General features: G+C 43.9%; 1 protein-coding gene across 1 annotated transcript in view; it reads left to right on the forward strand.

Annotated features, from left to right (window-relative positions):
• Positions 1 to 19,724, forward strand: part of EXTL3 (exostosin like glycosyltransferase 3) — a 166,219-nt gene that overhangs the window by 28,403 nt on the left and 118,092 nt on the right. The window contains exon 2 of the mRNA XM_040348131.1: positions 8,769 to 11,338. Within this exon, the coding sequence (XP_040204065.1) occupies positions 9,191 to 11,338 (2,148 nt within the window). The 5' untranslated portion in view covers positions 8,769 to 9,190. The remainder of the gene's footprint in view (positions 1 to 8,768; positions 11,339 to 19,724) is intronic.

Raw genomic sequence — 19,724 nt, forward strand, 5'->3', positions numbered from 1 at the left:
GATGAATTTCATCAGGAGGGCACTAATTTGCCGTAGGAAGGCCGATGGTATCAATATCGGCAGTGTTTGAAACAAATACGTAATCTTTGGCAAGATGCTCATCTTGACTATATTATTTCTGCCGAACCATGAATGTAGTCCATGTTGCCATTTCTCTAGTAGCATTCTTATTGAAGTAAGAAGAGGTGGAAAATTTATTTTAAAAACTTCTTTTATGTTTGCTGGAATCAGGGTACCCAAGTATTTTAGCGCAGTCTTCCACTTAAAACCAAAGTTTTGTTGTATAATTGACTGTTTCTGGGGTGTCATTGACACACTCATTGCTTCAGATTTTGCTTGGTTTATTTTTAGGTTGGAGAGCTCTCCGAATTTAGCGATTTCTTTGACGAGATTGGGAAGAGATACGTGAGGGTTTGATATAGTAAACAGCAAGTCATCTGCAAATGCGGTTATTTTATGCCTTCTCCCCCCTATCTGTATACCCTGTATATCCGGATTTTGGCGTATTTTATTTAATAAGGGCTCCAAAGATAGCACAAATAGTAGCGGTGACAGGGGACATCCCTGGCGCGTTCCGTTTGTGATTTGGAAAGTTTTAGAGAACATCCCGTTAACTCTCACTGAGGCACGTGGGTCTGTATAAACACTTCCTATCCACCTTAACATATTCTCCCCCAGGCCCACGTGTCTCAGTACTGAGAACAGGAAATTCCAGCTCACTCTATCAAAAGCCTTCTCGGCATCAGTATTTAGGAACACGCAAGGGATGTCCCCGTCAGTGGCCTCCTGCACCAGATTAAGAACCCTTATTGTACCATCTCTTGCCTCCCGTGTAGGTACGAATCCGACTTGATCCATATCGACTAGCTCGGGTAACCATACTTGGATCCGTCTTGCTAGTAACTTCGTAAAGAGTTTTAAATCGGAGTTTAACAATGAAATCGGCCTATAGCTGCCGCACTCCGCCGGATCTTTCCCATCTTTGGGAATGACTATAATTTGAGCTAGTAATGCGTCCGGCGGGAACCCAGCCGTCTGGCCTACTGCATTGAGAAACTCTGCTAACTGCCCTCTCAGTAGTGTTACAAATTCTTTATAGTATCTTATCGTATAGCCATCCGGTCCCGGGGCTTTCCCTTCCTTCATAGTTTTTAACGTTGCCTCTATTTCTTCTATCGAGATGGGGGTGTCTAAACTGGCCTGAGCTATTGATGGTAACCTAGCTAAGTCCATTGCTGAAAGATATTCTTCTATTTTGGGTGGGGCTACTGGTAGCTGTGCCAAATTATATAGAGAGGAATAATATCTCCCAAACTCCTCCACTATCTCCTTTGGCGTACGTTTTAATTGTCCCTCCTTCCCTTTGATTTGCGGGACATACGTTTGTTGACTCTTCTCTTTCAATTTCCCAGCTAGTAGTTTACTACACTTGTCTCCAAATTCGTAATTTATTTTCCTTCCCCTTTGTATTATTGCTTTGGCCTTATAGCGTAAGATCTCTGTCAACTGCCTTCTCAGGTGGCTCAATTCTCTGCCTGTTTGAGGGGTATGTGTCTTTTTATGTTGTAGTTCTAATTCCTGGATCTCTGTTAGTAAATTTTTAACCTGCTGTTCTCGCTTCCTTTTTAGAATCGATCCATGTCTGATAAGGACCCCCCTGATCACCGCTTTGTGCGCTTCCCACACCATCCCTAGATTACTCCCGGGGGTAGCATTCATTTGGAAATATTCTGTAATTTCCCGAGCAACATCTTCTCTCACTTCCCTATTCTGCAAGAGGCTTTCATTTAGACGCCACCTTCTCTCCTGTGCAAGCCCTATGCCAGATAGTGAGATACGCAGGCTAACTGGGGCATGATCCGACCATGTAATACTACCAATGGACACCTCCTTCACAGAGGAGATCAGATAGTGAGGTATCATGAAGAGATCTATCCTGGAGTACACCTGGTGGGGATTGGAGAAAAAGGTGTAGTCCCTCTCTTCCCCATGTAACATCCTCCATGCATCCACCAGCTGGATTTCGTACAGTCTACGTAGGACCTCCCGTCTGACCCCCTCTGTGATAGACGAAGTTCCCCTTGAGGTATCTATCTTTGGATTCAGGGGGATATTAAAATCCCCCCCCAAAATCAATTTGCCTTCTGAAAACTCCATCAATTCTTTGAGAGTCTTCCTCATAAAGGTATCTTGATGTACATTAGGCACATACACTGTAGCTAAAGTCACTTTTGTTTCTCCTATCTTCCCTTTTAAAAAAAGGTATCTCCCTTTTGGGTCTCGATAGCAATTTTCTAATGTCCATGGGATCCTATTAGAAATCAAAATAGAGACCCCCTTGGATTTTGCTTCCTGGTTCCCTGCGTGGTAGGCCGAAGGGAAGAACCTATTTTGCAATAGTGGGAGCCCCCCCGTCCTAAAGTGAGTCTCCTGTATGTAGGCAATATCTGTCTCTGAATGTCGCAAATCGTTCAGCAACATCCTGCGTTTTTCTGGGACATTAAGTCCCTTTGCGTTCAGGGAGGTTATTTTTAATCCCTCCATCTCCGACGTTGCGGGGAAGGGAGAGAAAGTGGAAACGAAGAATAAGAGAGAAAAAAAAAAAAAAAAAAGGGGGAGAGAAACCCCCCCCAAAAAAAATACCAACCCCCCCCCCCCCCCCCCAAAGAAAAAAAAAAAAAAAAAAACCCCTAGAAAAAAATAAATTCCCCTAATAACTCGACAACCAACCCCTACTTGGCCGCACAAGTCAGTAAAGCTTCTTGCTTTATACACTCAATTCCCAACCTATAATTGAGTGTTGGCCTATTGAGGGGTTAGGGTAGAGAGCAGCTGAGTCAGAGCGGACTCTCCGTCCGTAGCCCACCTATTTATATATATATATATATAAACAATTTAATAGCATTATTCATTCTGTCCCATCAAACCACAAACAAAAAAAAAAAAAAGAAAAACCCCCTCAGGGGGAAAAGACCCAATATCTTCATTAAATCATACGCCTCCTTTTCCTCTCGTCTCCCCTAATTTCCCCTCCCCCTCTCCTCCTTCCCCCCTCTCATCACCCTCTCATCACCCTCCGCCCCCCTCCCCCCCGCAATATTTAACCACTTTAGCCCCGGACCAATATGCCCAAAGGCGTTTTTACAATTCGGCACTGCGTCGCTTTAACAGACAATTGCGCGGTCGTGCGACGTGGCTCCCAAACAAAATTGTCGTCCTTTTTTCCCCGCAAATAGAGCTTTATTTTGGTGGTATTTGATCACCTCTGCGGTTTTTATTTTTTGCACTATAAACAAAAATAGAGCGACAATTTTGAAAAAAATGCAATATTTTTTACTTTTTGCTATAATACATATCCCCCAAAACATATATAAAATGTATGTTTTTCCTCAGTTTAGGCCGATACGTATTCTTCTACCTATTTTTGGTAAAAAAAATCGCAATAAGCGTTTATTGATTGGTTTGCGCAAAATTTATAGTGTTTACAAAATAGGGGATAGTTTTATTATTTTTTAATTTTTTTACTACTAATGGCGGCGATCAGCGATTTTTTTCGTGACTGCGACATTATGGCGGACACTTCGGACAATGTTGACACATTTTGGGACCATTGTCATTTTCACAGCAAAAAATGCATTTAAATTGCATTGTTTATTGTGAAAATGACAGTTGCAGTTTGGGAGTTAACCACAGGGGGCGCTGTAGGAGTTAGGGGTCACCTAGTGTGTGTTTACAACTGTAGGGGGGTGTGGCTGTAGGTCTGACGTCATCGATCGAGTCTCCCTATAAAAGGGATGACTCGATCGATGCAGCCGCCACAGTGAAGCATGGGGAAGCCATGTTTTCATACGGCTCTCCCCGTTCTTCAGCTCCGGGGAGTGGTCGCGACGGAGCGGCTATAAACGAATAGCCACGCCGTCGTCCCGGACCGCTCCCTGCGGGAACCCGCCCGCCGCATCGGACCCCCGACCTGCGGAAAGGCAAGGACGTACCTGTACGCCCATTTGCCTGTACGTGCCATTCTGTGGACGTACATATACATGCGGCGGTCGGGAAGTGGTTAAATGATCTTTTAGGAAGCCAGGTCGGACCTTGAGGCTACGCTTGGTTATACAAGCCGCTTCGGAAATTGCAAAACACCTGAAACGGATAATTGCACAGAGATTATAACACTCAATTTTTTTTCCGTTTTTCAGTCTGACATCAATTACCACCTTCATTCATCTCTCTCTCACGCAGGGATTGTCATAATCAAACATGTATTAGATGACAAGTGTCGATGGATGGCACTTTCCGTGGGTAGAAGAGTAGGTGACAAGGACCTGCCTGCAAAAAAAGAAAAAGCCAGTAATATTTCCTCATGTATTTACTGGAACATAGCTTTTACTAATGGAAAAAAATGTGTTGAAAATAACTTCCCATGTCTGTTCACGAGATATGAGGTCCTATGCAGTCAGAGGAATGACTCCACATTATCCTTTGGAGAGTGGGCCTGGACTGGACCGCACCTTTAAAGTGAAGTTCCACCCATAAATATAACATTACATCAGTAGTTTTAAAAAAAATGTCATTAGTCCTTTACGATTTTTTTTTTTTTTTTAGATGCCTTCAAAGTGTTGTTGCTAGGCAGAATAGTTAATCTTCCCACTTCCTGCTTCTAGGTGCTTAATGCTTCCTAACCTACACCGCACAGACTCCTGGGAATGTAGTGGGTGTAACTTGCCAGCAGTCTGTGCACTCCCCAGTCTCAAAGAATCATGTGACTTGGACAGCACAGATGCTGAAACCTGATCTGACACTGCTTGTGCAGCACTGAGCATGTGCGAGATTTGCAAGGCTGAAATCCAGGAAGTCATACAGTCTGGCTTCATGATGCCCACACTTAAGATGGCCCCAGTCAATTTCTATTTTATACAGTGTCTAAATGCTGTAACAACCTAACAAAACGGACCTTAGTTTACAGACTAACTTTACTAGAATACATTAAGCTTGTGTATTACAGGGGTATTTATATATAAAAAGTGAAATTGTGGCCGGAACTCCGCTTTAAGCCAGCCATAGAAGGTTTGAATCATGGCCAGTTCAGTAGAGACTGGCCGAGATTTGAACTATGTATGGGCAGACTGATTGTACCCAAGTTGGTTGATCACTCAACTTGGTACTAAAAGGGGGGGGGTGGGGTTGGGGACTTTAAATGAGGCGCATGGGGGTGCACCTCCATCCCTGATTCGGAAAGAATAAAAATAAGGGAGTTTTGGGACTTTAAATGAGGCTGCAGACATGGTGTAGGTAAGTTGAAAAAAAAGAGGTACAATTTATTTATCAATAAAAAATGTAAAACATATCACATACAGCAAGAATCACCTTGCGGAAACAACATTAGAGTATATACTGTTCCCACATGCACATATAGTATGTGCACATGTAATGCGGCATTGGAAATACAAAAGTGCGCAATCCAGTGCGCAATCACTAAACTTGGGTGCAACTAGCCTGTAGGATTTTTCATGCTAATATTCCCAGTGGCTATAGCTGCTAGCAATGATCACTGTGTTTCACCGGCTAAGATAGCTCCCCCTGCCCCCCCCAGGTATGAGATCACAATCACCCTGACTGTTTATGAAGGAATCAAACGGGTTGCAGGAAAGAAAATTATGGGCAGCTTTAGTCTAGAGGTGTTTCAGCTGGAGTCCATAAAAAATTAAGGGTGTCAGTTAATTTTTATGCTTATCAGAAGCACCAGTAAGTAAAACATGACTGCTGGTTTCAGTATGAAGAAAAAGTGTATGTATGTATGTGTATGTGTGTGTGTGTGTGTGTGTGTAATATATATAATCCACATATACTTTAACCACTTCAGCCCCCGACCATTTGGCTGCCAAATGACCAGGCCACTTTTTGCGATTCTGCACTGCGACGCTTTAACTGAAAATTGCGCGGTCCTGCGTTGTGGCTCCCAAACAAAATTGAAGTAATTGTTTCCCCACAAATAGAGCCTTCTTTTGGTGGTATTTGATAAAAAATATATATGTTGTTTTTGCTATAATAAATATCCAATTTAAAAAACTAATTTTTTTTCCCCTCAATTTAGGCCGATATGTATTCTTCTACATATTTTTGGTAAAAATTGCAATAAGCGTATATTGATTGGTTTGCGCAAGAGTTAGTGTCTACAAAATAGAGGGTAGTACTTTTATGGCATTTTTATTATAATTTTTTTTTAACTTGTTATGGCGGCAATCTGCGATCTTTATCGTGACTGCGACATTATGGCGGACACAGACACACTTGACACTATTTTGGTACCGTTCACATTTATACAGCGATCAGTGCTATAAAAATGCATTGATTACTGTATAAATGTGACTGGCAGGGAAGGAGTTAACCAGTAGGGGGTGGTGATTCTAACTGTTAAAGGGCATGGCTTACTGTGACACATCACTGATCGCTGCTCCCGTTGAGAGGGAACAGAAGATATGTGCTGTGTCACCAGGCAGAACAGGGAGATGCCTTATTTACAAAGGCATCCCCCCATTCTGTGACCCGATTGCGGGACACCGGCAGACAAAAAGTATGCAGGTCCCACAGGCACGGAGACCATGGCAGGCATGCGCCCACTAGGGGGCAGGTCCAAAGCAGCGTATATATACACATTGCTTTGCCTGCCTGTGCCATTCTGCCGACGTAAATGTGCGTGAGGCAGTCTGCAAGCGGTTAAAGTGCATCTCCAGCTTGCATTGAAGTTTAGATTTAGTTTGTTTCAGCCAATCTGGTCCAAATAAACTATTACCTTCACTGACAGATGCTGTAGCCTGGAGCACTGTATAAACATGTAACCTCGGCTACATACAGTATACAGCGCTGTTTTCCGGCACTAGGAAGGGATCTTCCAATCCTGCTCCCAAAACAAAATTGAGTCGGGCTATGAATAAATGCAAAACTTCTCTGACTGGCTGAGGCAGGCAGATGAAGTCACAATTTCTGACTCAGCCAGTCAGAGGAATCTTTGTATTCATTCATAGGATACAAAGCTCCCTGTGAATGGCAGCGCTCATCAGCTTGACTTGATTTTTGTTCCAGGAGCGGGCTGAGAAGTTCCCATCCCCAGAGCTGTATACTGCATGTAGCTGAGGCTACATACTGTTTATACAACGCACACAGCCACTGCATCTATTAGTAAAGTAAATGGTTTGTTGGGACCAACAAATTATTTAACCACTTGAGATCCGCGCTATGGTCGAAAGATGTCCACAGCGCGGCTCTCAAGTGCCGGGTGGACGTCCTGCTGTTGTTCCCTGTGCGCGCCGCTGGGGGCGCGCAGCGGGGAAACAACGTGCCCGGCGCATCGCTCGGGAGCCGATGCGAGTGCCTGCTGGGCGCGATGTCCGCCAGGCACACACGATCGTCGGTAACACAGCAGGACGTGGATCTGTGTGTGTAAACACAGAGCTCCACGTGCTGTGAGGGAGAGAGGAGACCGATCTGTGTCCCTTTACATAGGGACACAGCATCGGTCACCTCCCCCAGTCAGTCCCCTCCACCTACACACAGTAAGAACACGAGGGAATACATTTAACCCCTTCCTCACCCGCTAGTGTTAACCCCTTCACTGCCAGTCACATTTATACAGTAATTAGTGCATTTTTATAGCACTGATCGCTGTATAAATGTGAATGGTCCCAAAATTGTGTCAAAAGTGTCCGATACATCCGCCGCAATATCGCAGCCCTGACAAAAAAAATCGCAAATCGCCGCCATTACAAGTAAAAAAAAAAAAAAAAAAAAAATCATAAATCTATCCCCCATTTTGTAGGCGCTATAACTTTTGCGCAAACCAGTCGTTTTTTTTTTTTTTTTTTTTTTTTACAAAAATACGTCAAAATACGTATCGGCCTTAACTGAGAAAAAAAATAGTAAAAAAAAAAAAAATGGGATATTTATTATAGCAACAAGTAAAAAAAATATATATATTTTTTTTTTATATTGTCGCTCTTTTTTTGTTTATAGCGCAAAAAAATCAAAACCGCAGAGGTGATCAAATACCACCAAAAGAAAGCTCTATTTGTGGGGGAAAAAGGACGTCAATTTTGTTTGGGAGCCACGTCGCACGACCGCGCAAATGTCAGTTAAAGCGACGCAGTGCCAGAAGCTGAAATTTCGCCTGGGCACGAAGGGGGTTTATGTGCCCAGTAAGCAAGTGGTTAAAACCTAACAGTTGTAGATCAGCTTTAGCGTTTCTAGATGTTCTCTCTAAGGTGGCAGTTTTCTGTTCTTTGGGTCTAGGTTCACTTTAAGGAAGTATCATTTTAAACAATACCTACCAGCTTCTTATTTCATTTGAAGTCTTTTGATCCCTCTGACTTGAGTTTCCCTCAAAAAACATCTAGAGCAGAGTTTCTAAACCAGAGTTCCATGGAATTCCTTGGGTTCCTCCAGAGGTTGTTAGAGGTTCCTTTTTAGCAAGGAGTCTCGGATAAATTCCTATTGACACCAGTGATCTTTTTAGCGACCTGTAAGGGGGTAATTCTTCCCAGCGACCACTAGTGTAAAGGGCATTCTTCTTACTGACCATCACACTAATGTACAATGGGTTGTAGATGTAGTAATTTATTAGTAGGGGTTCCCTGAGACCAGAAAGTTATTTCAACGGTTCCTCTGTGTTGAAAATGTTGAGAGAGGCTGATCTTAACTCTGTTTTAGGCAGTCATAGCCAGGGATTTACTGTTTGGATATTGTAACGTAACAATTTCTTTCTTTTTTTCTTCTAGGACATGTTGGGTGTCAAGTTTTGATGATGTTCCTGAAAGTTTATATTTGCCACGTTTGTTCTTCACCATGGATGTTGATCATGTAGTTCTTTAACGGTTTCATCATCATGACAAGCTCAACTGAAATGTTCTTCCGTGTCCAGAAGGACTTTTACCCATCCCACATAACTTACCACAAGTCCTGTTTATTAAATCTTGGATAAAGCTGGTTAAAGAAACAACTGCATGTTTTTTATTTTTATTTTTAAAAGAAGTCTTGCTTTTGGTTTTAAATTTTAGGTGCTAGAAAATGAAATTTCCATTTTATTGGCTAGTCGAGTCCCAAAGAGAGTGATTTTTTTTTTTTGGAGGCTTGGGGATCGAAAAATTAAGTTGGCATGGCTACTGATCCGACGTGATTGGCTGGAACTGCTCTGGAACTCATGAGTGGGTACACCATGTTGCGAAATGGGGGTTTTGGGAACGGAGGTCAACCATGGATGCTCCGGTGGTCAAGTCGAATTAGACTTTCTTGGCTCAGCTTCACACTGTTCATCATCCTGGTTTTCTTCCCTCTCATCGCCCACTATTACCTCACCACCATCGATGACGATAACGACCGAAGCAAACCAATGTTTGGTCCACGGACGGGTAACGAACTTTGTGAAGTGAAGCATGTTCAGGATCTGTGTCGGATCCGAGAGTCCGTCAGCGAAGAGCTCCTGCAGTTGGAAGCCAAGAGGCAGGAGCTCAACAGCGAGATTGCTAAGTTGAACTTAAAAATAGAAGCATGCAAAAAGAGTATAGAGAATGCAAAACAGGACTTGCTTCAGCTCAAGAATGTCATCAGTCAAACGGAGCATTCATATAAAGAACTGATGGCACAAAATCAGCCAAAGCTTTCATTGCCAATCCGGCTTTTGCCAGATAAAGACGATGTTGATGTACCTTTGCCAAAGTCCAAAAGGAATTGCCGGCTGCATAATTGTTTTGATTACTCAAGGTGTCCCCTTACTTCGGGTTTTCCTGTTTATGTATACAATGGAGATCAGTACCCTTTTGGCAACTTAATAGATCCGTTGATCAAGCAAGCCTTGGAGGCCAGTGTCAGAACTAATGTATACGTGACTGAAAATGCAAATGTTGCTTGTATATATGTAGTTTTATTGGGAGAAATGCAAGAATCCTTAATGCCAAAACCTACTGACCTAGAACAACAGTTGCACTCTTTGCCATATTGGAGGACTGATGGCCACAATCACCTTATTATTAATTTGTCTAGGAAATCCGAGACCCAAAACTATCTTTATAATGTCAGCACAGGGCGTGCCATGATTGCTCAGTCCACCTTTTACGATATACAGTATCGGCCGGGGTTTGACATCATCACAACACCATTAGTCCACGCAATGTCCGAACCCAACTTCCTAGAGATTCCCGCACAGGTGCCAGTGAAGCGGAAGTACCTTTTCAGTTTCCAAGGAGAGAAGATCGAATCCTTGCGTTCAAGCCTGCAAGAGGCCCGTTCGTTTGAAGAGGAAATGGAAGGTAACGCACCAGCTGACTACGATGACCGCATCATCACCACTCTTAAGGCTGTCCAGGACAGCAAGTTAGACTTTGTCATGGTTGAGTTTACGTGTAAAAACCAGCCCAAAGCAAGCCTGCCCACTGAGTGGGCCCTATGTGGAGGAAGGGAAGACAGGTTAGAGCTACTGAAGCAATCCACATTTGCACTTATTATTACCCCTGGAGATTCCCAGCTCATCATATCTGCTGGCAGTGCCATGCGACTATTTGAGGCTCTTGAAGTAGGAGCCATCCCAGTCATTCTTGGGGAACAGATCCAGTTACCATACCACGACATGATACGGTGGAATGAGGCAGTGTTAATCATACCAAAACCACGTATCACCGAGGTACATTTTCTCTTAAGAAGCATTTCTGATAATGACCTCCTTGCCATCAGAAGGCAAGGACGTTTCCTATGGGAGATCTACTTTTCTACATCCGATACTGTTTTTAACACCATCCTGGCAACGCTAAGGACTCGTATCCAAATTCCAGCAGCTCCTATCAGGGAGGAGCCAGCTGTGGAAATACCTCACCGCTCTGGAAAAGCTGCTGGTACAGACCCAAACATGGCAGACAACGGAGACTTGGATTTGGGACCAGTTGAAACCGAACCGCCATACGCCTCTCCTAAATACCTGCGTAACTTCACTTTGACTGCAACCGATATTTACCGTAACTGGAATTCGGCCCCGGGTCCTTTTCATCTATTTCCACATACACCTTTCGACCCCGTCTTGCCCTCTGAAGCAAAGTTCCTGGGATCTGGTACTGGGTTCCGTCCAATAGGTGGCGGGGCCGGTGGATCTGGAAAAGAGTTTCAGGCTGCTCTTGGCGGAAATGTCCCAAGGGAACAGTTCACTGTGGTTATGTTGACCTACGAACGAGAGGAAGTATTGATGAACTCCCTGGAGAGATTAAATGGACTCCCTTATTTAAATAAAGTTGTCGTAGTTTGGAATTCTCCCAAGTTACCCTCTGAGGACCTCTTATGGCCAGACATTGGTGTGCCTATAGTGGTGAGTCTTTTTTAAAGATGCATTTTTTTATATAGAAAATGTTTGAAATGTTTTAATATGCTTTTGATTTCTTGTGTAGTGATGAACACTTTGTAGTTACACTTATCAATTGGTATCTTGTATATGGAAGAAGGGGGTATACTTACTGTTTGATGTAGTGTAGATCAGTATCTGATGTGATGACTGCAGATGTTGGGTGATTCAGAGGTTAACGCAGCGTACTCACGTACAGTATGTTTTAAGGATGTAAGTGGGTGACATGATTCGTCTGCTCTTCATAGCATTTGCATTTAGTGGCAACATTTCCTGGCAATAAAGGATTATATTAAGCTAGAGACCTGGTCAGTGGTGATTGTTAATAATAGAAGACAGCCTTGACGGTTGTCTTGTGAAATGGATAAAAAAGCACTACAAATCCCAGCAGAAATGGGGGTAAACAGCCTACACATTTCGCACTATTAACTAGTGCTTAGTCATAGCCTAATCATGATTAAGCACTAGTTAACTACTTGCCGACCGCCCACCGTCGTTATACGTCCTCACTTTAGAGATGAATATCTGGGTAACGGCAGCAGCTGCTGCCACAATCGAGATATTCATCTCTTCTGTGGGCGGCCGTGTTAACGATAACGGCGGTCTCCGCAGCGGATTCGCCGCAAGATCGCCGTTATCGGTGGCGGGAGAGGGGCCCCCCCCCTCCCGCCGCTCTCCCGCGCCCTCCACCGCTTACCGTAGCCGTCGGTAGTGGCGGAGGAGATCGCGACCATCCGGCAGCTGAGCGGGGACGAGACTGAAGGAAAAATCTCCTTCGCCTGTCCCCATAGCTCCGCTGGGCGGAAGTGACGTCAAAACGTCAGTCCCGCCCAGCGTCTTAAAGAAACATTTTTTTTTTTTTGTCATTTGAAAAAATGACAGTTTCATTTTTTTTTTTTCTTGCATTTTAGTCTAATTATGAGATGTGCGGTCTTTTTGACCCCAGATCTCATATTTAAGAGGAGCTGTCATGCTTTTTTCTATTATAAGGGATGTTTACATACCTTATAATAGGAATAAAAGTGATCAAATTATTATTATTTTTTTTCAGTGTAAAAAGTAATAAAATAAATAAAAATAAATAAGAAAACAAAAAAAAAAATTTTTAAAGCGCCCCGTCCCGACGAGCTCGCGCGCAGAAGCGAACGCATACGCGAGTAGCGCCCGCATATGAAAACGGTGTTCAAATCACACAAGTGAGGTATCGCCGCGATCGTTAGAGCGAGAGCAATAATTCTAGCCCTAGAGCTACTCTGTAGCTCAAAAAATGCAACCTATAGAATTTTTTAAACGTCGCCTATCGAGATTTTTAAGGGTAAAAGTTTGACGCCATGCCACGAGCGGGCGCAATTTTTAAGCGTGACATGTTGGGTATCATTTTACTCGGCGTAACATTATCTTTCACAATATGTAAAAAAAATTGGGCCAAATTTATTGTCTTATTTTTTAATTAAAAAAAGTGAATTTTTTCCCAAAAAAAAGTGTGCTTGTAAGACCGCTGCGCAAATACGGTGTGACAAAAAGTATTGCAATGACCACTATTTTATTCTCTAGAGTGTTAGAAAAAAAATATATATAATGTTTGGGGGTTTTAAGTAATTTTCTATCAGAAAAAACAGTTTTAGTCTTGCAAACACCAAATCTGAAAAACACCTAAGGTCTGGAAGTGGTTAAGCACTAATAGTTTGAAACGCGTAGGCTGTTTACCCCCATTTCTGCTGTCCATATATCTCTTCTATTTGCCTCGTGCATTGCCGGCACCCTTGATTTCCTGAGAAAACATTGATTGCATGAACATTCCCACCTGGAACGGTAACTCCCTTTCCCCAGTGGTGATTGCTAGGTAGTTCCATGCGTGAGTGGTAGTGCTCGTCTCCCTTTTTGGAGGTTTGGGCTGCTACCTTGCTGGTAGAAATGATACTTGAATGGGGAGGAGAGAGAACCCGGTGTCCAGAATATTGCAACTCTTGATAGAAGAATACAGTCGTTTATTGAGAGTATAAAAATGTACAGATTAAGACAAGGTGTTTTGGGGGAGTTGCCTCCCCCTACTTCAGGGATGTTGGTATGCGCTAACGAAGATGGGTGGGTTCTGCGGTGGGACCTGAGTTGAGAACGGACTCAACAAGACAGATGCCAGCTTGTGTGATACAGAGGCAGCAAGAGTCTCTAAACGCTGCTGAAGAAGAGGGGGCGTGATTTCCTTGAAACGCGTTGGCTTGATCTGTACAATTTTTATACTCAAACGCTTGTATTCTTCTATCAAGTGTTGCGTTTTTCCGGATACTGGATGCTCCTTCCTTCCTATTCAAGTATTTCTATAGAGGATGTTTGCGTGTTCTTACACAAAGGCACAATGAAGGTTTCATTTTCAGGTCCCCTGTAGTTTTCGGAGAATCTTATTGCATAGCTTTTAAAGTACGTGTGAAGCCATACTGCCGTGCCAAGGCATCTCTGCAAAGTGTGGTCCCCAATTACGACATCTTCGTTTTCAAGCTGGCGACATTTATAGTAACGTATAAATTGAGCACAGTCATTCCTTTGTGGTCCCAAATTGCTTAGATCAGGGATGCGCTCAACCTTTTGAAGGGCCACTTAAAGTGGATGTAAACCCAATTTTTTTTTTTTTATGTCACAATGTAGCGTGGAGATATGCAATTAGCGGACCTCCAGCTGTTGCAGAACTACAATTCCCATGAGGCCTAGCAAGACTCTGACAGCCACAAGCATGACACCAGAGTCAGAGGCATGATGGGACTTGTAGTATTGCAACATCTGGAGGTCCGCTAATTGCATATCCCTGATGTAGCGTATAAGATTTCCTATCTGTGCCAAGTCTTGCCACACAGTTAATCCAGCTCTGAGCAATCCTCCTTTTATTGTTCAGTGAAATAAAACGGACTTAGAGAAAAACCTTGGTCCGTTCCGCCCCCTTGCTGTGAGTGACAGGTTATTTACATATCTCATGCACTAGCCTGGAGACGGGCATTTATTTTTTTTAATTCCTACCCCCAACTCCTTTTCTGAAGTCATGTGGTTACTTTTCTGGATTTTGACTGGTTGTTGGTGATCCTAGCAGAATTTAGTGTAAGGGGAGTGTAGAGGAGGGCGGGGAGTCTACTGACACCGCGCTCCAGACAACAGATCCACCCACAGAATCTGCAGTTTTTCAGTTCTTATAACAGACAGAGGGGAGACATTTGACAGGTGAGGATACATGCAGGAGGCATCTATATCCTTATAGATCAGCACTATGGCAGTAGTTTAGAAAGGATGAGTTTCTTTGCCATACACTGACCACCTTTTTCCTCTTGCAGCTGCTGCTGGTATTGCTCTCCAGGCTGTTAGAAAAGATAAGAGGAGAAGTGCACTTGGTATAACTCCACCTGGGACAGGAGCTGGTTCTGCAGAGGTAACATTGGCTTATGCGCCTCCTGTTCCCTCTGTGCTAGCGCCGGTGACTTGTCCTTAAGGTTCCCCGAACGGGAAAGTTCCTTCAAGGACTGCGCAGGCGCAAACTTGCCGACGGAAATCTCCGAACCTCGCCCGGCATCCAGGCTCATTCTTTAACATCCCCGTGGATTGGTGGATGTTAAAAAAAAAAAAAAAATAGAGCCAGGAGGCCGAGCGAGCCGTCCGAGCGAAGAGAGGACGTGAGGCCGACTGGCCACTTTCCTCGACATCCACGTCGCCCTGGATGCCGGCCGAGGTTCGGAGATTTCCGTCGGCAAGTTTGCGCCTGCGCAGTCCTTAAAGTGGAGTTCTACCCATAAATATAACATTACATCAGTAGTTTTAAAAAAATGTCATTAGTCCTTTAAGAAATATTTTTTTTTTTAGATGCCTTCAAAGTGTTGTTGCTAGGCAGAATAGTTAATCTTCCCACTTCCTGCACCTAGGTGCTTAATGCTTCCTAACCTACACCGCACAGACTCCTGGGAATGTAGTGGGTGTAACTTTCCAGGAGTCTGTGCACTCCCCAGTCTCGAAGAATCATGTGACTTGGACAGTACAGGTGCTGAAACCTGATCTGAAACCTATTGCACTGCTTGTGCAGCACTGAGCATGTGCGAGATCTGCAAGGCTGAAATCCAGGAAGTCATACAGTCTGGCTTCATGATGCCCACACTTAAGATGGCCCCAGTCAATTTCTATTTTATAAAGTGTCTAAATGCTGTAACAACCTAACAAAACGGACCTTAGTTTACAGACTAACTTTACTAGAATACATTAAGCTTGTGTATTACAGGGGTATTTATATATAAAAAGTGAAATTGTGGCCGGAACTCCGCTTCAAAGGAACTTTCTCGTTAGCCGGAACCATTTCGGCAGATCACATTGCGCCTGCGCAGGAACTTTCCCGATAGCCAGAACCATATCGGTAGATCACCGGCTCATTGCACTCTGATGGATGGGATGGCGGGTCTGCAAGCGCAGATCATGATCAACAGGTTGCCGACCCTGGACATGCGCTTCTCTGGTTGGAGTTTGCGGGGCCACAGGTTGAGCATTCTTGGCAGGATAGTTTGGGCTCAGGGACCACACTTTGCACAGGTGCCTTGGCAGCGTGGCTTTACGTGTATGCAACGTTTTTTTTTTTTTTAACCTGTTCAAGCTAAAAATTTGGACAAAAGAATTTTGTGCTGATAGTTGCAGATTGTACTGGGAAATGTTTGCGTTGTTTTGTGTACTGCTCTGCCCATGTGCAACCTTGCTTGTTATACTGTACATTGATGCAAGCAGTTGACCTTTTTTTGCTTTTGGAAAATGCATTGGAGGAGAGAGGAATTATAATTTCAGTTACTAATGATGCATTCTGCTGAGGTATCTCTTGCCATTTGGAATTTGCTCGGAGCTGTGCTGATCTGCTGTGCTGACTTTGGACAGCATATAATTAGAAAACTGACTCTTTATTTATTTTATATAGTTTTGTGTTCTTTCCTACCCATGTGTGTCGTTCGTGCTAGTTATAAATTAATCTGAATAGTTTCCCTTTTTTACTTTCCTCCTTGTGTAGCCATTGAATAACCATCAGCGAAGAGCGACAGCGTTGTTTTTATTTTGCAATATGCATTCCAAGGAATGCGCCTTTTAACCCTCAAGCTTGCCCGTAGCCATGCAGAGCTGTGGTATCTGTTTTGGATATGGCTTTGACTTGTAATTGGAACATGCCGCTAGGATTTTGGAAACTAAGAATTTGCATTCATTACCTTCTGCTCCTGCACTGAAATGACAGGTGTTGGCAACTGGTGGGAGCAGTGGCATGACTTTCCCCAGTCATGTTAAGTTCTTTTGCCTAGTGATTGGCAGCTAGACCCGGACACTGTGACAGGGGAAGGGGGTCACGTGCTTCTCCATACTGGGGTGTCCCTGGTGTTGAGGTGAGCGTATGGGGGTCCTTTGCACAAATGCTGTCAGTTTTTCTCTGAATGGGCAAGCTGACATTAAGGCTAGGTTCACACTGCTGCAAATTCAAAATCACAGTAAAATTGCGTTTTTTACCGCAAAACCGCGGCTGCGTTTTTGCCGCGATTTGCAGCCAAGATTTCAGGGAATGCCAGTCTATAGAGCTGAATTTGCATCGCACACGGATCAAACTCGCACAGGACCCTTTTTTCCCCCGCAGATTATATTCGCAACGCATTGATGTGAACGGCACTAATGGAAAACAATGTTATTTTAATGACTTGCGAATTTGAGCAATCGCAACGGCTCAAATTCGCAAAAGAATTCGCAGCAGTGTGAACCTAGCCTTAAAGGGATTGTAAAGTAAAAAAAAAAATTCTATAAACTTAACAAAAAATGTATACTTGCCTGCTTTGTTGCAGTGGATTTGCACAGAGCTAGGTGTTTTCCCCCATTGGCACCGCGCCGGTCCTAAGGTGTTTTTTTTTGTCGCGGCTTTGGCCTAGTCTGCCGCAATCCTGGGAAAAGGCCGTAGACTAGGCCGAAGCCACGGCCTCGCCTAAAAAACCCTGCCTGCAGCTCGCCGCGATCCTGGGAAAAGGCAGCGAGCGGCGTCCGGCCTCGCGTCCTTTTCCCAGGATCGCAGCGAGCTGCGGGCAGGATTTTTTTAGGCTAGGCTTTGGCCTAGTCTGCCACGATCCTGGGGAAAAAAAACAAAAAAAAAAATCGATTTAAATCAAGTTGCAAGGTCAAATCGACTTAAATTTTGAAGTCAATTTGACCTTGCAACTTGATTCAAGATTCAAATCGATTTTTTTTTTTCCCAGCCCTACACAGAGCAGCCCAGATCCTCCTCTTCTTGGGTCCCACTTCTTTTGATCATGGCCCCCTTCCCCTTGTTCAGTGCCCCCACAGCAAGCAGCTTGCTTTGGGGGGCACCTGAGCCGAGTCACAGCTCCCTGTGTCCATTGAGACACCAGAATCCTGACATGGCTCATGCCTCATCTCTACCCTGATTGGCTAGCTGACTTTGACCAATGCCGCTACTGCTTGTTCTTAGCCACTCAGGAAGGAGAATCTTGGAAGGCTGGGGCACTCGTGGACATCGCTGGACAGAGAGGGAACTTGGGTAGGGGAGGGGAGCAGCTACGCACAGAAGGTCTTTTTTTTTAATCTTGATGCATAGAATGCAGTAATAATAATAATAATAATAATAAAAAAAAATAATCTGCCTTTAGAACCACTTTAAATGTTTACAGTTCCCTCCCAAGGTTGTGCCAGATTGCCAAAGCTCCTTACCGTGAAAAATAAAAAATCTGTTCAGCTTTCAGTTTACTAGTGGGACAGTCTTTGCCCATAGCAACCAATAAGATTTCATTGTTTTTGGTGACCAAACTGAAATTGTTATTGCTGTTGTCAGTATAAAAAAAAATCTCTCGGGTTTGACAAATTTGCTTGGAATCTAGGAGCCAGCTAAAAAAGTTAGGAGCCAGAAAACGCTCCCCGTCCCGACAAGCTTGCGTGCATAATCGAACACATACGTGAGCAGCGCCCGCATATGTAAACGGTGTTCAAACCACACATGTGAGGTATCGCCGCGATCGTTAGAACGAGAGCAATAATTATAGCCCTAGACCTCCTCTGTAACTCAAAACATGCAACCTGTAGAATTTATTAAACGTCGCCTATGGAGATTTTAAAGGGTAAAAGTTTGTCGGCATTCTACGAGCGGACGCAATTTTGAAGCGTGACATGTTGGGTATCAATTTACTTGGCGTAACATTATCTTTCGCAATATAAAAAAAAATTGGGATAACTTTACTGTTTTATTTTTTTTAATTAAAAAAAGTGAATTTTTTCCCCCAAAAAAGTGCGCTTGTAAGACCGCTGCGCAAATACGGTGTGACAAAGTATTGCAACGATCGCCATTTTATTCTCTAGGGTGTTAGAATAAAAATATATATATATATAATGTTTGGGGGTTCTAATTAGAGGGAAGGAGATGGCAGTGAAAACAGGTCACAGAAGTAAGCTTGGGCCTTCACAAGGCTGCAAAGCCACAGCTTCAATTACCGGCCGTCGTGGGCCCGCCGCGATCGCGCGGCGGGGAAGGTGGGGGCGCACGGAGACACAGGATCCTGTGCCTCCGTGCGCACCGTGGCGGGCCCGCGACGGCCGGTAATTTGAGTCCACGGCTTTGCGACCTTATAGGCCGCAAAGCTGCGGGCTCAATTACCGGCGGGCGCCAGGTCACAATTTCTTGTCGCAATTGCGACCGGGCGCCCGGATATTGCCGAGCCCTGAAATCCCTCATTGCAGATTTTGATTAAACCAATTTCCTTTTATCGCTAATGTTTGATTAGCTGAATAACCCCGGTACTGAAGTGGTTGGAATTGAACAGTTGAGTAAATTTCCAGCATTTTTACCAACGGAAGTTCTTCTTTTGATGTGGTTGAGGGCGACGGACTGTCCACTTAGGTGAAGATAAGCTGCTGCCTGTGACGGGAACAATTGAGCTAGCACACCATTGAGCAACAGCTGTGGAGTGAAAGGAGCAGTCTTCAGGCATCGGAGTATTGATTTTAAGACCTTTTTGTTTCATGAAGATTGATTGGACAAACACACTTTTGTACTATATAAAAGAGGTCATTATTTCAACTTCATTAGCAAGGTCAATGACCTTTCTGTATCCGACACCAGTTAATGGTTAAAGCCTAACTCGGGTAAAAGGTAAAATCCACCCTTGCAGTGGTGTTGCCCCCGCACAGGGAGTGCTAAATGCTCAAGTAGGTCTAGGGAACTGAAGAGCAGATTTACTTACCTGATCCTCTGCTCCTCCCCAGCAGACGTCTCTCCTCTAGTTACACCGGGATGATGCCTGCGCCTAAATTTGTATAATAAACCTTATGCTTTTATATAGTTATCAATGTGGCGCCAATATCTGTG

The sequence above is a fragment of the Rana temporaria genome, chromosome 4, assembly GCF_905171775.1.
Source record: "Rana temporaria chromosome 4, aRanTem1.1, whole genome shotgun sequence".
Lineage (NCBI taxonomy): Eukaryota > Metazoa > Chordata > Amphibia > Anura > Ranidae > Rana > Rana temporaria.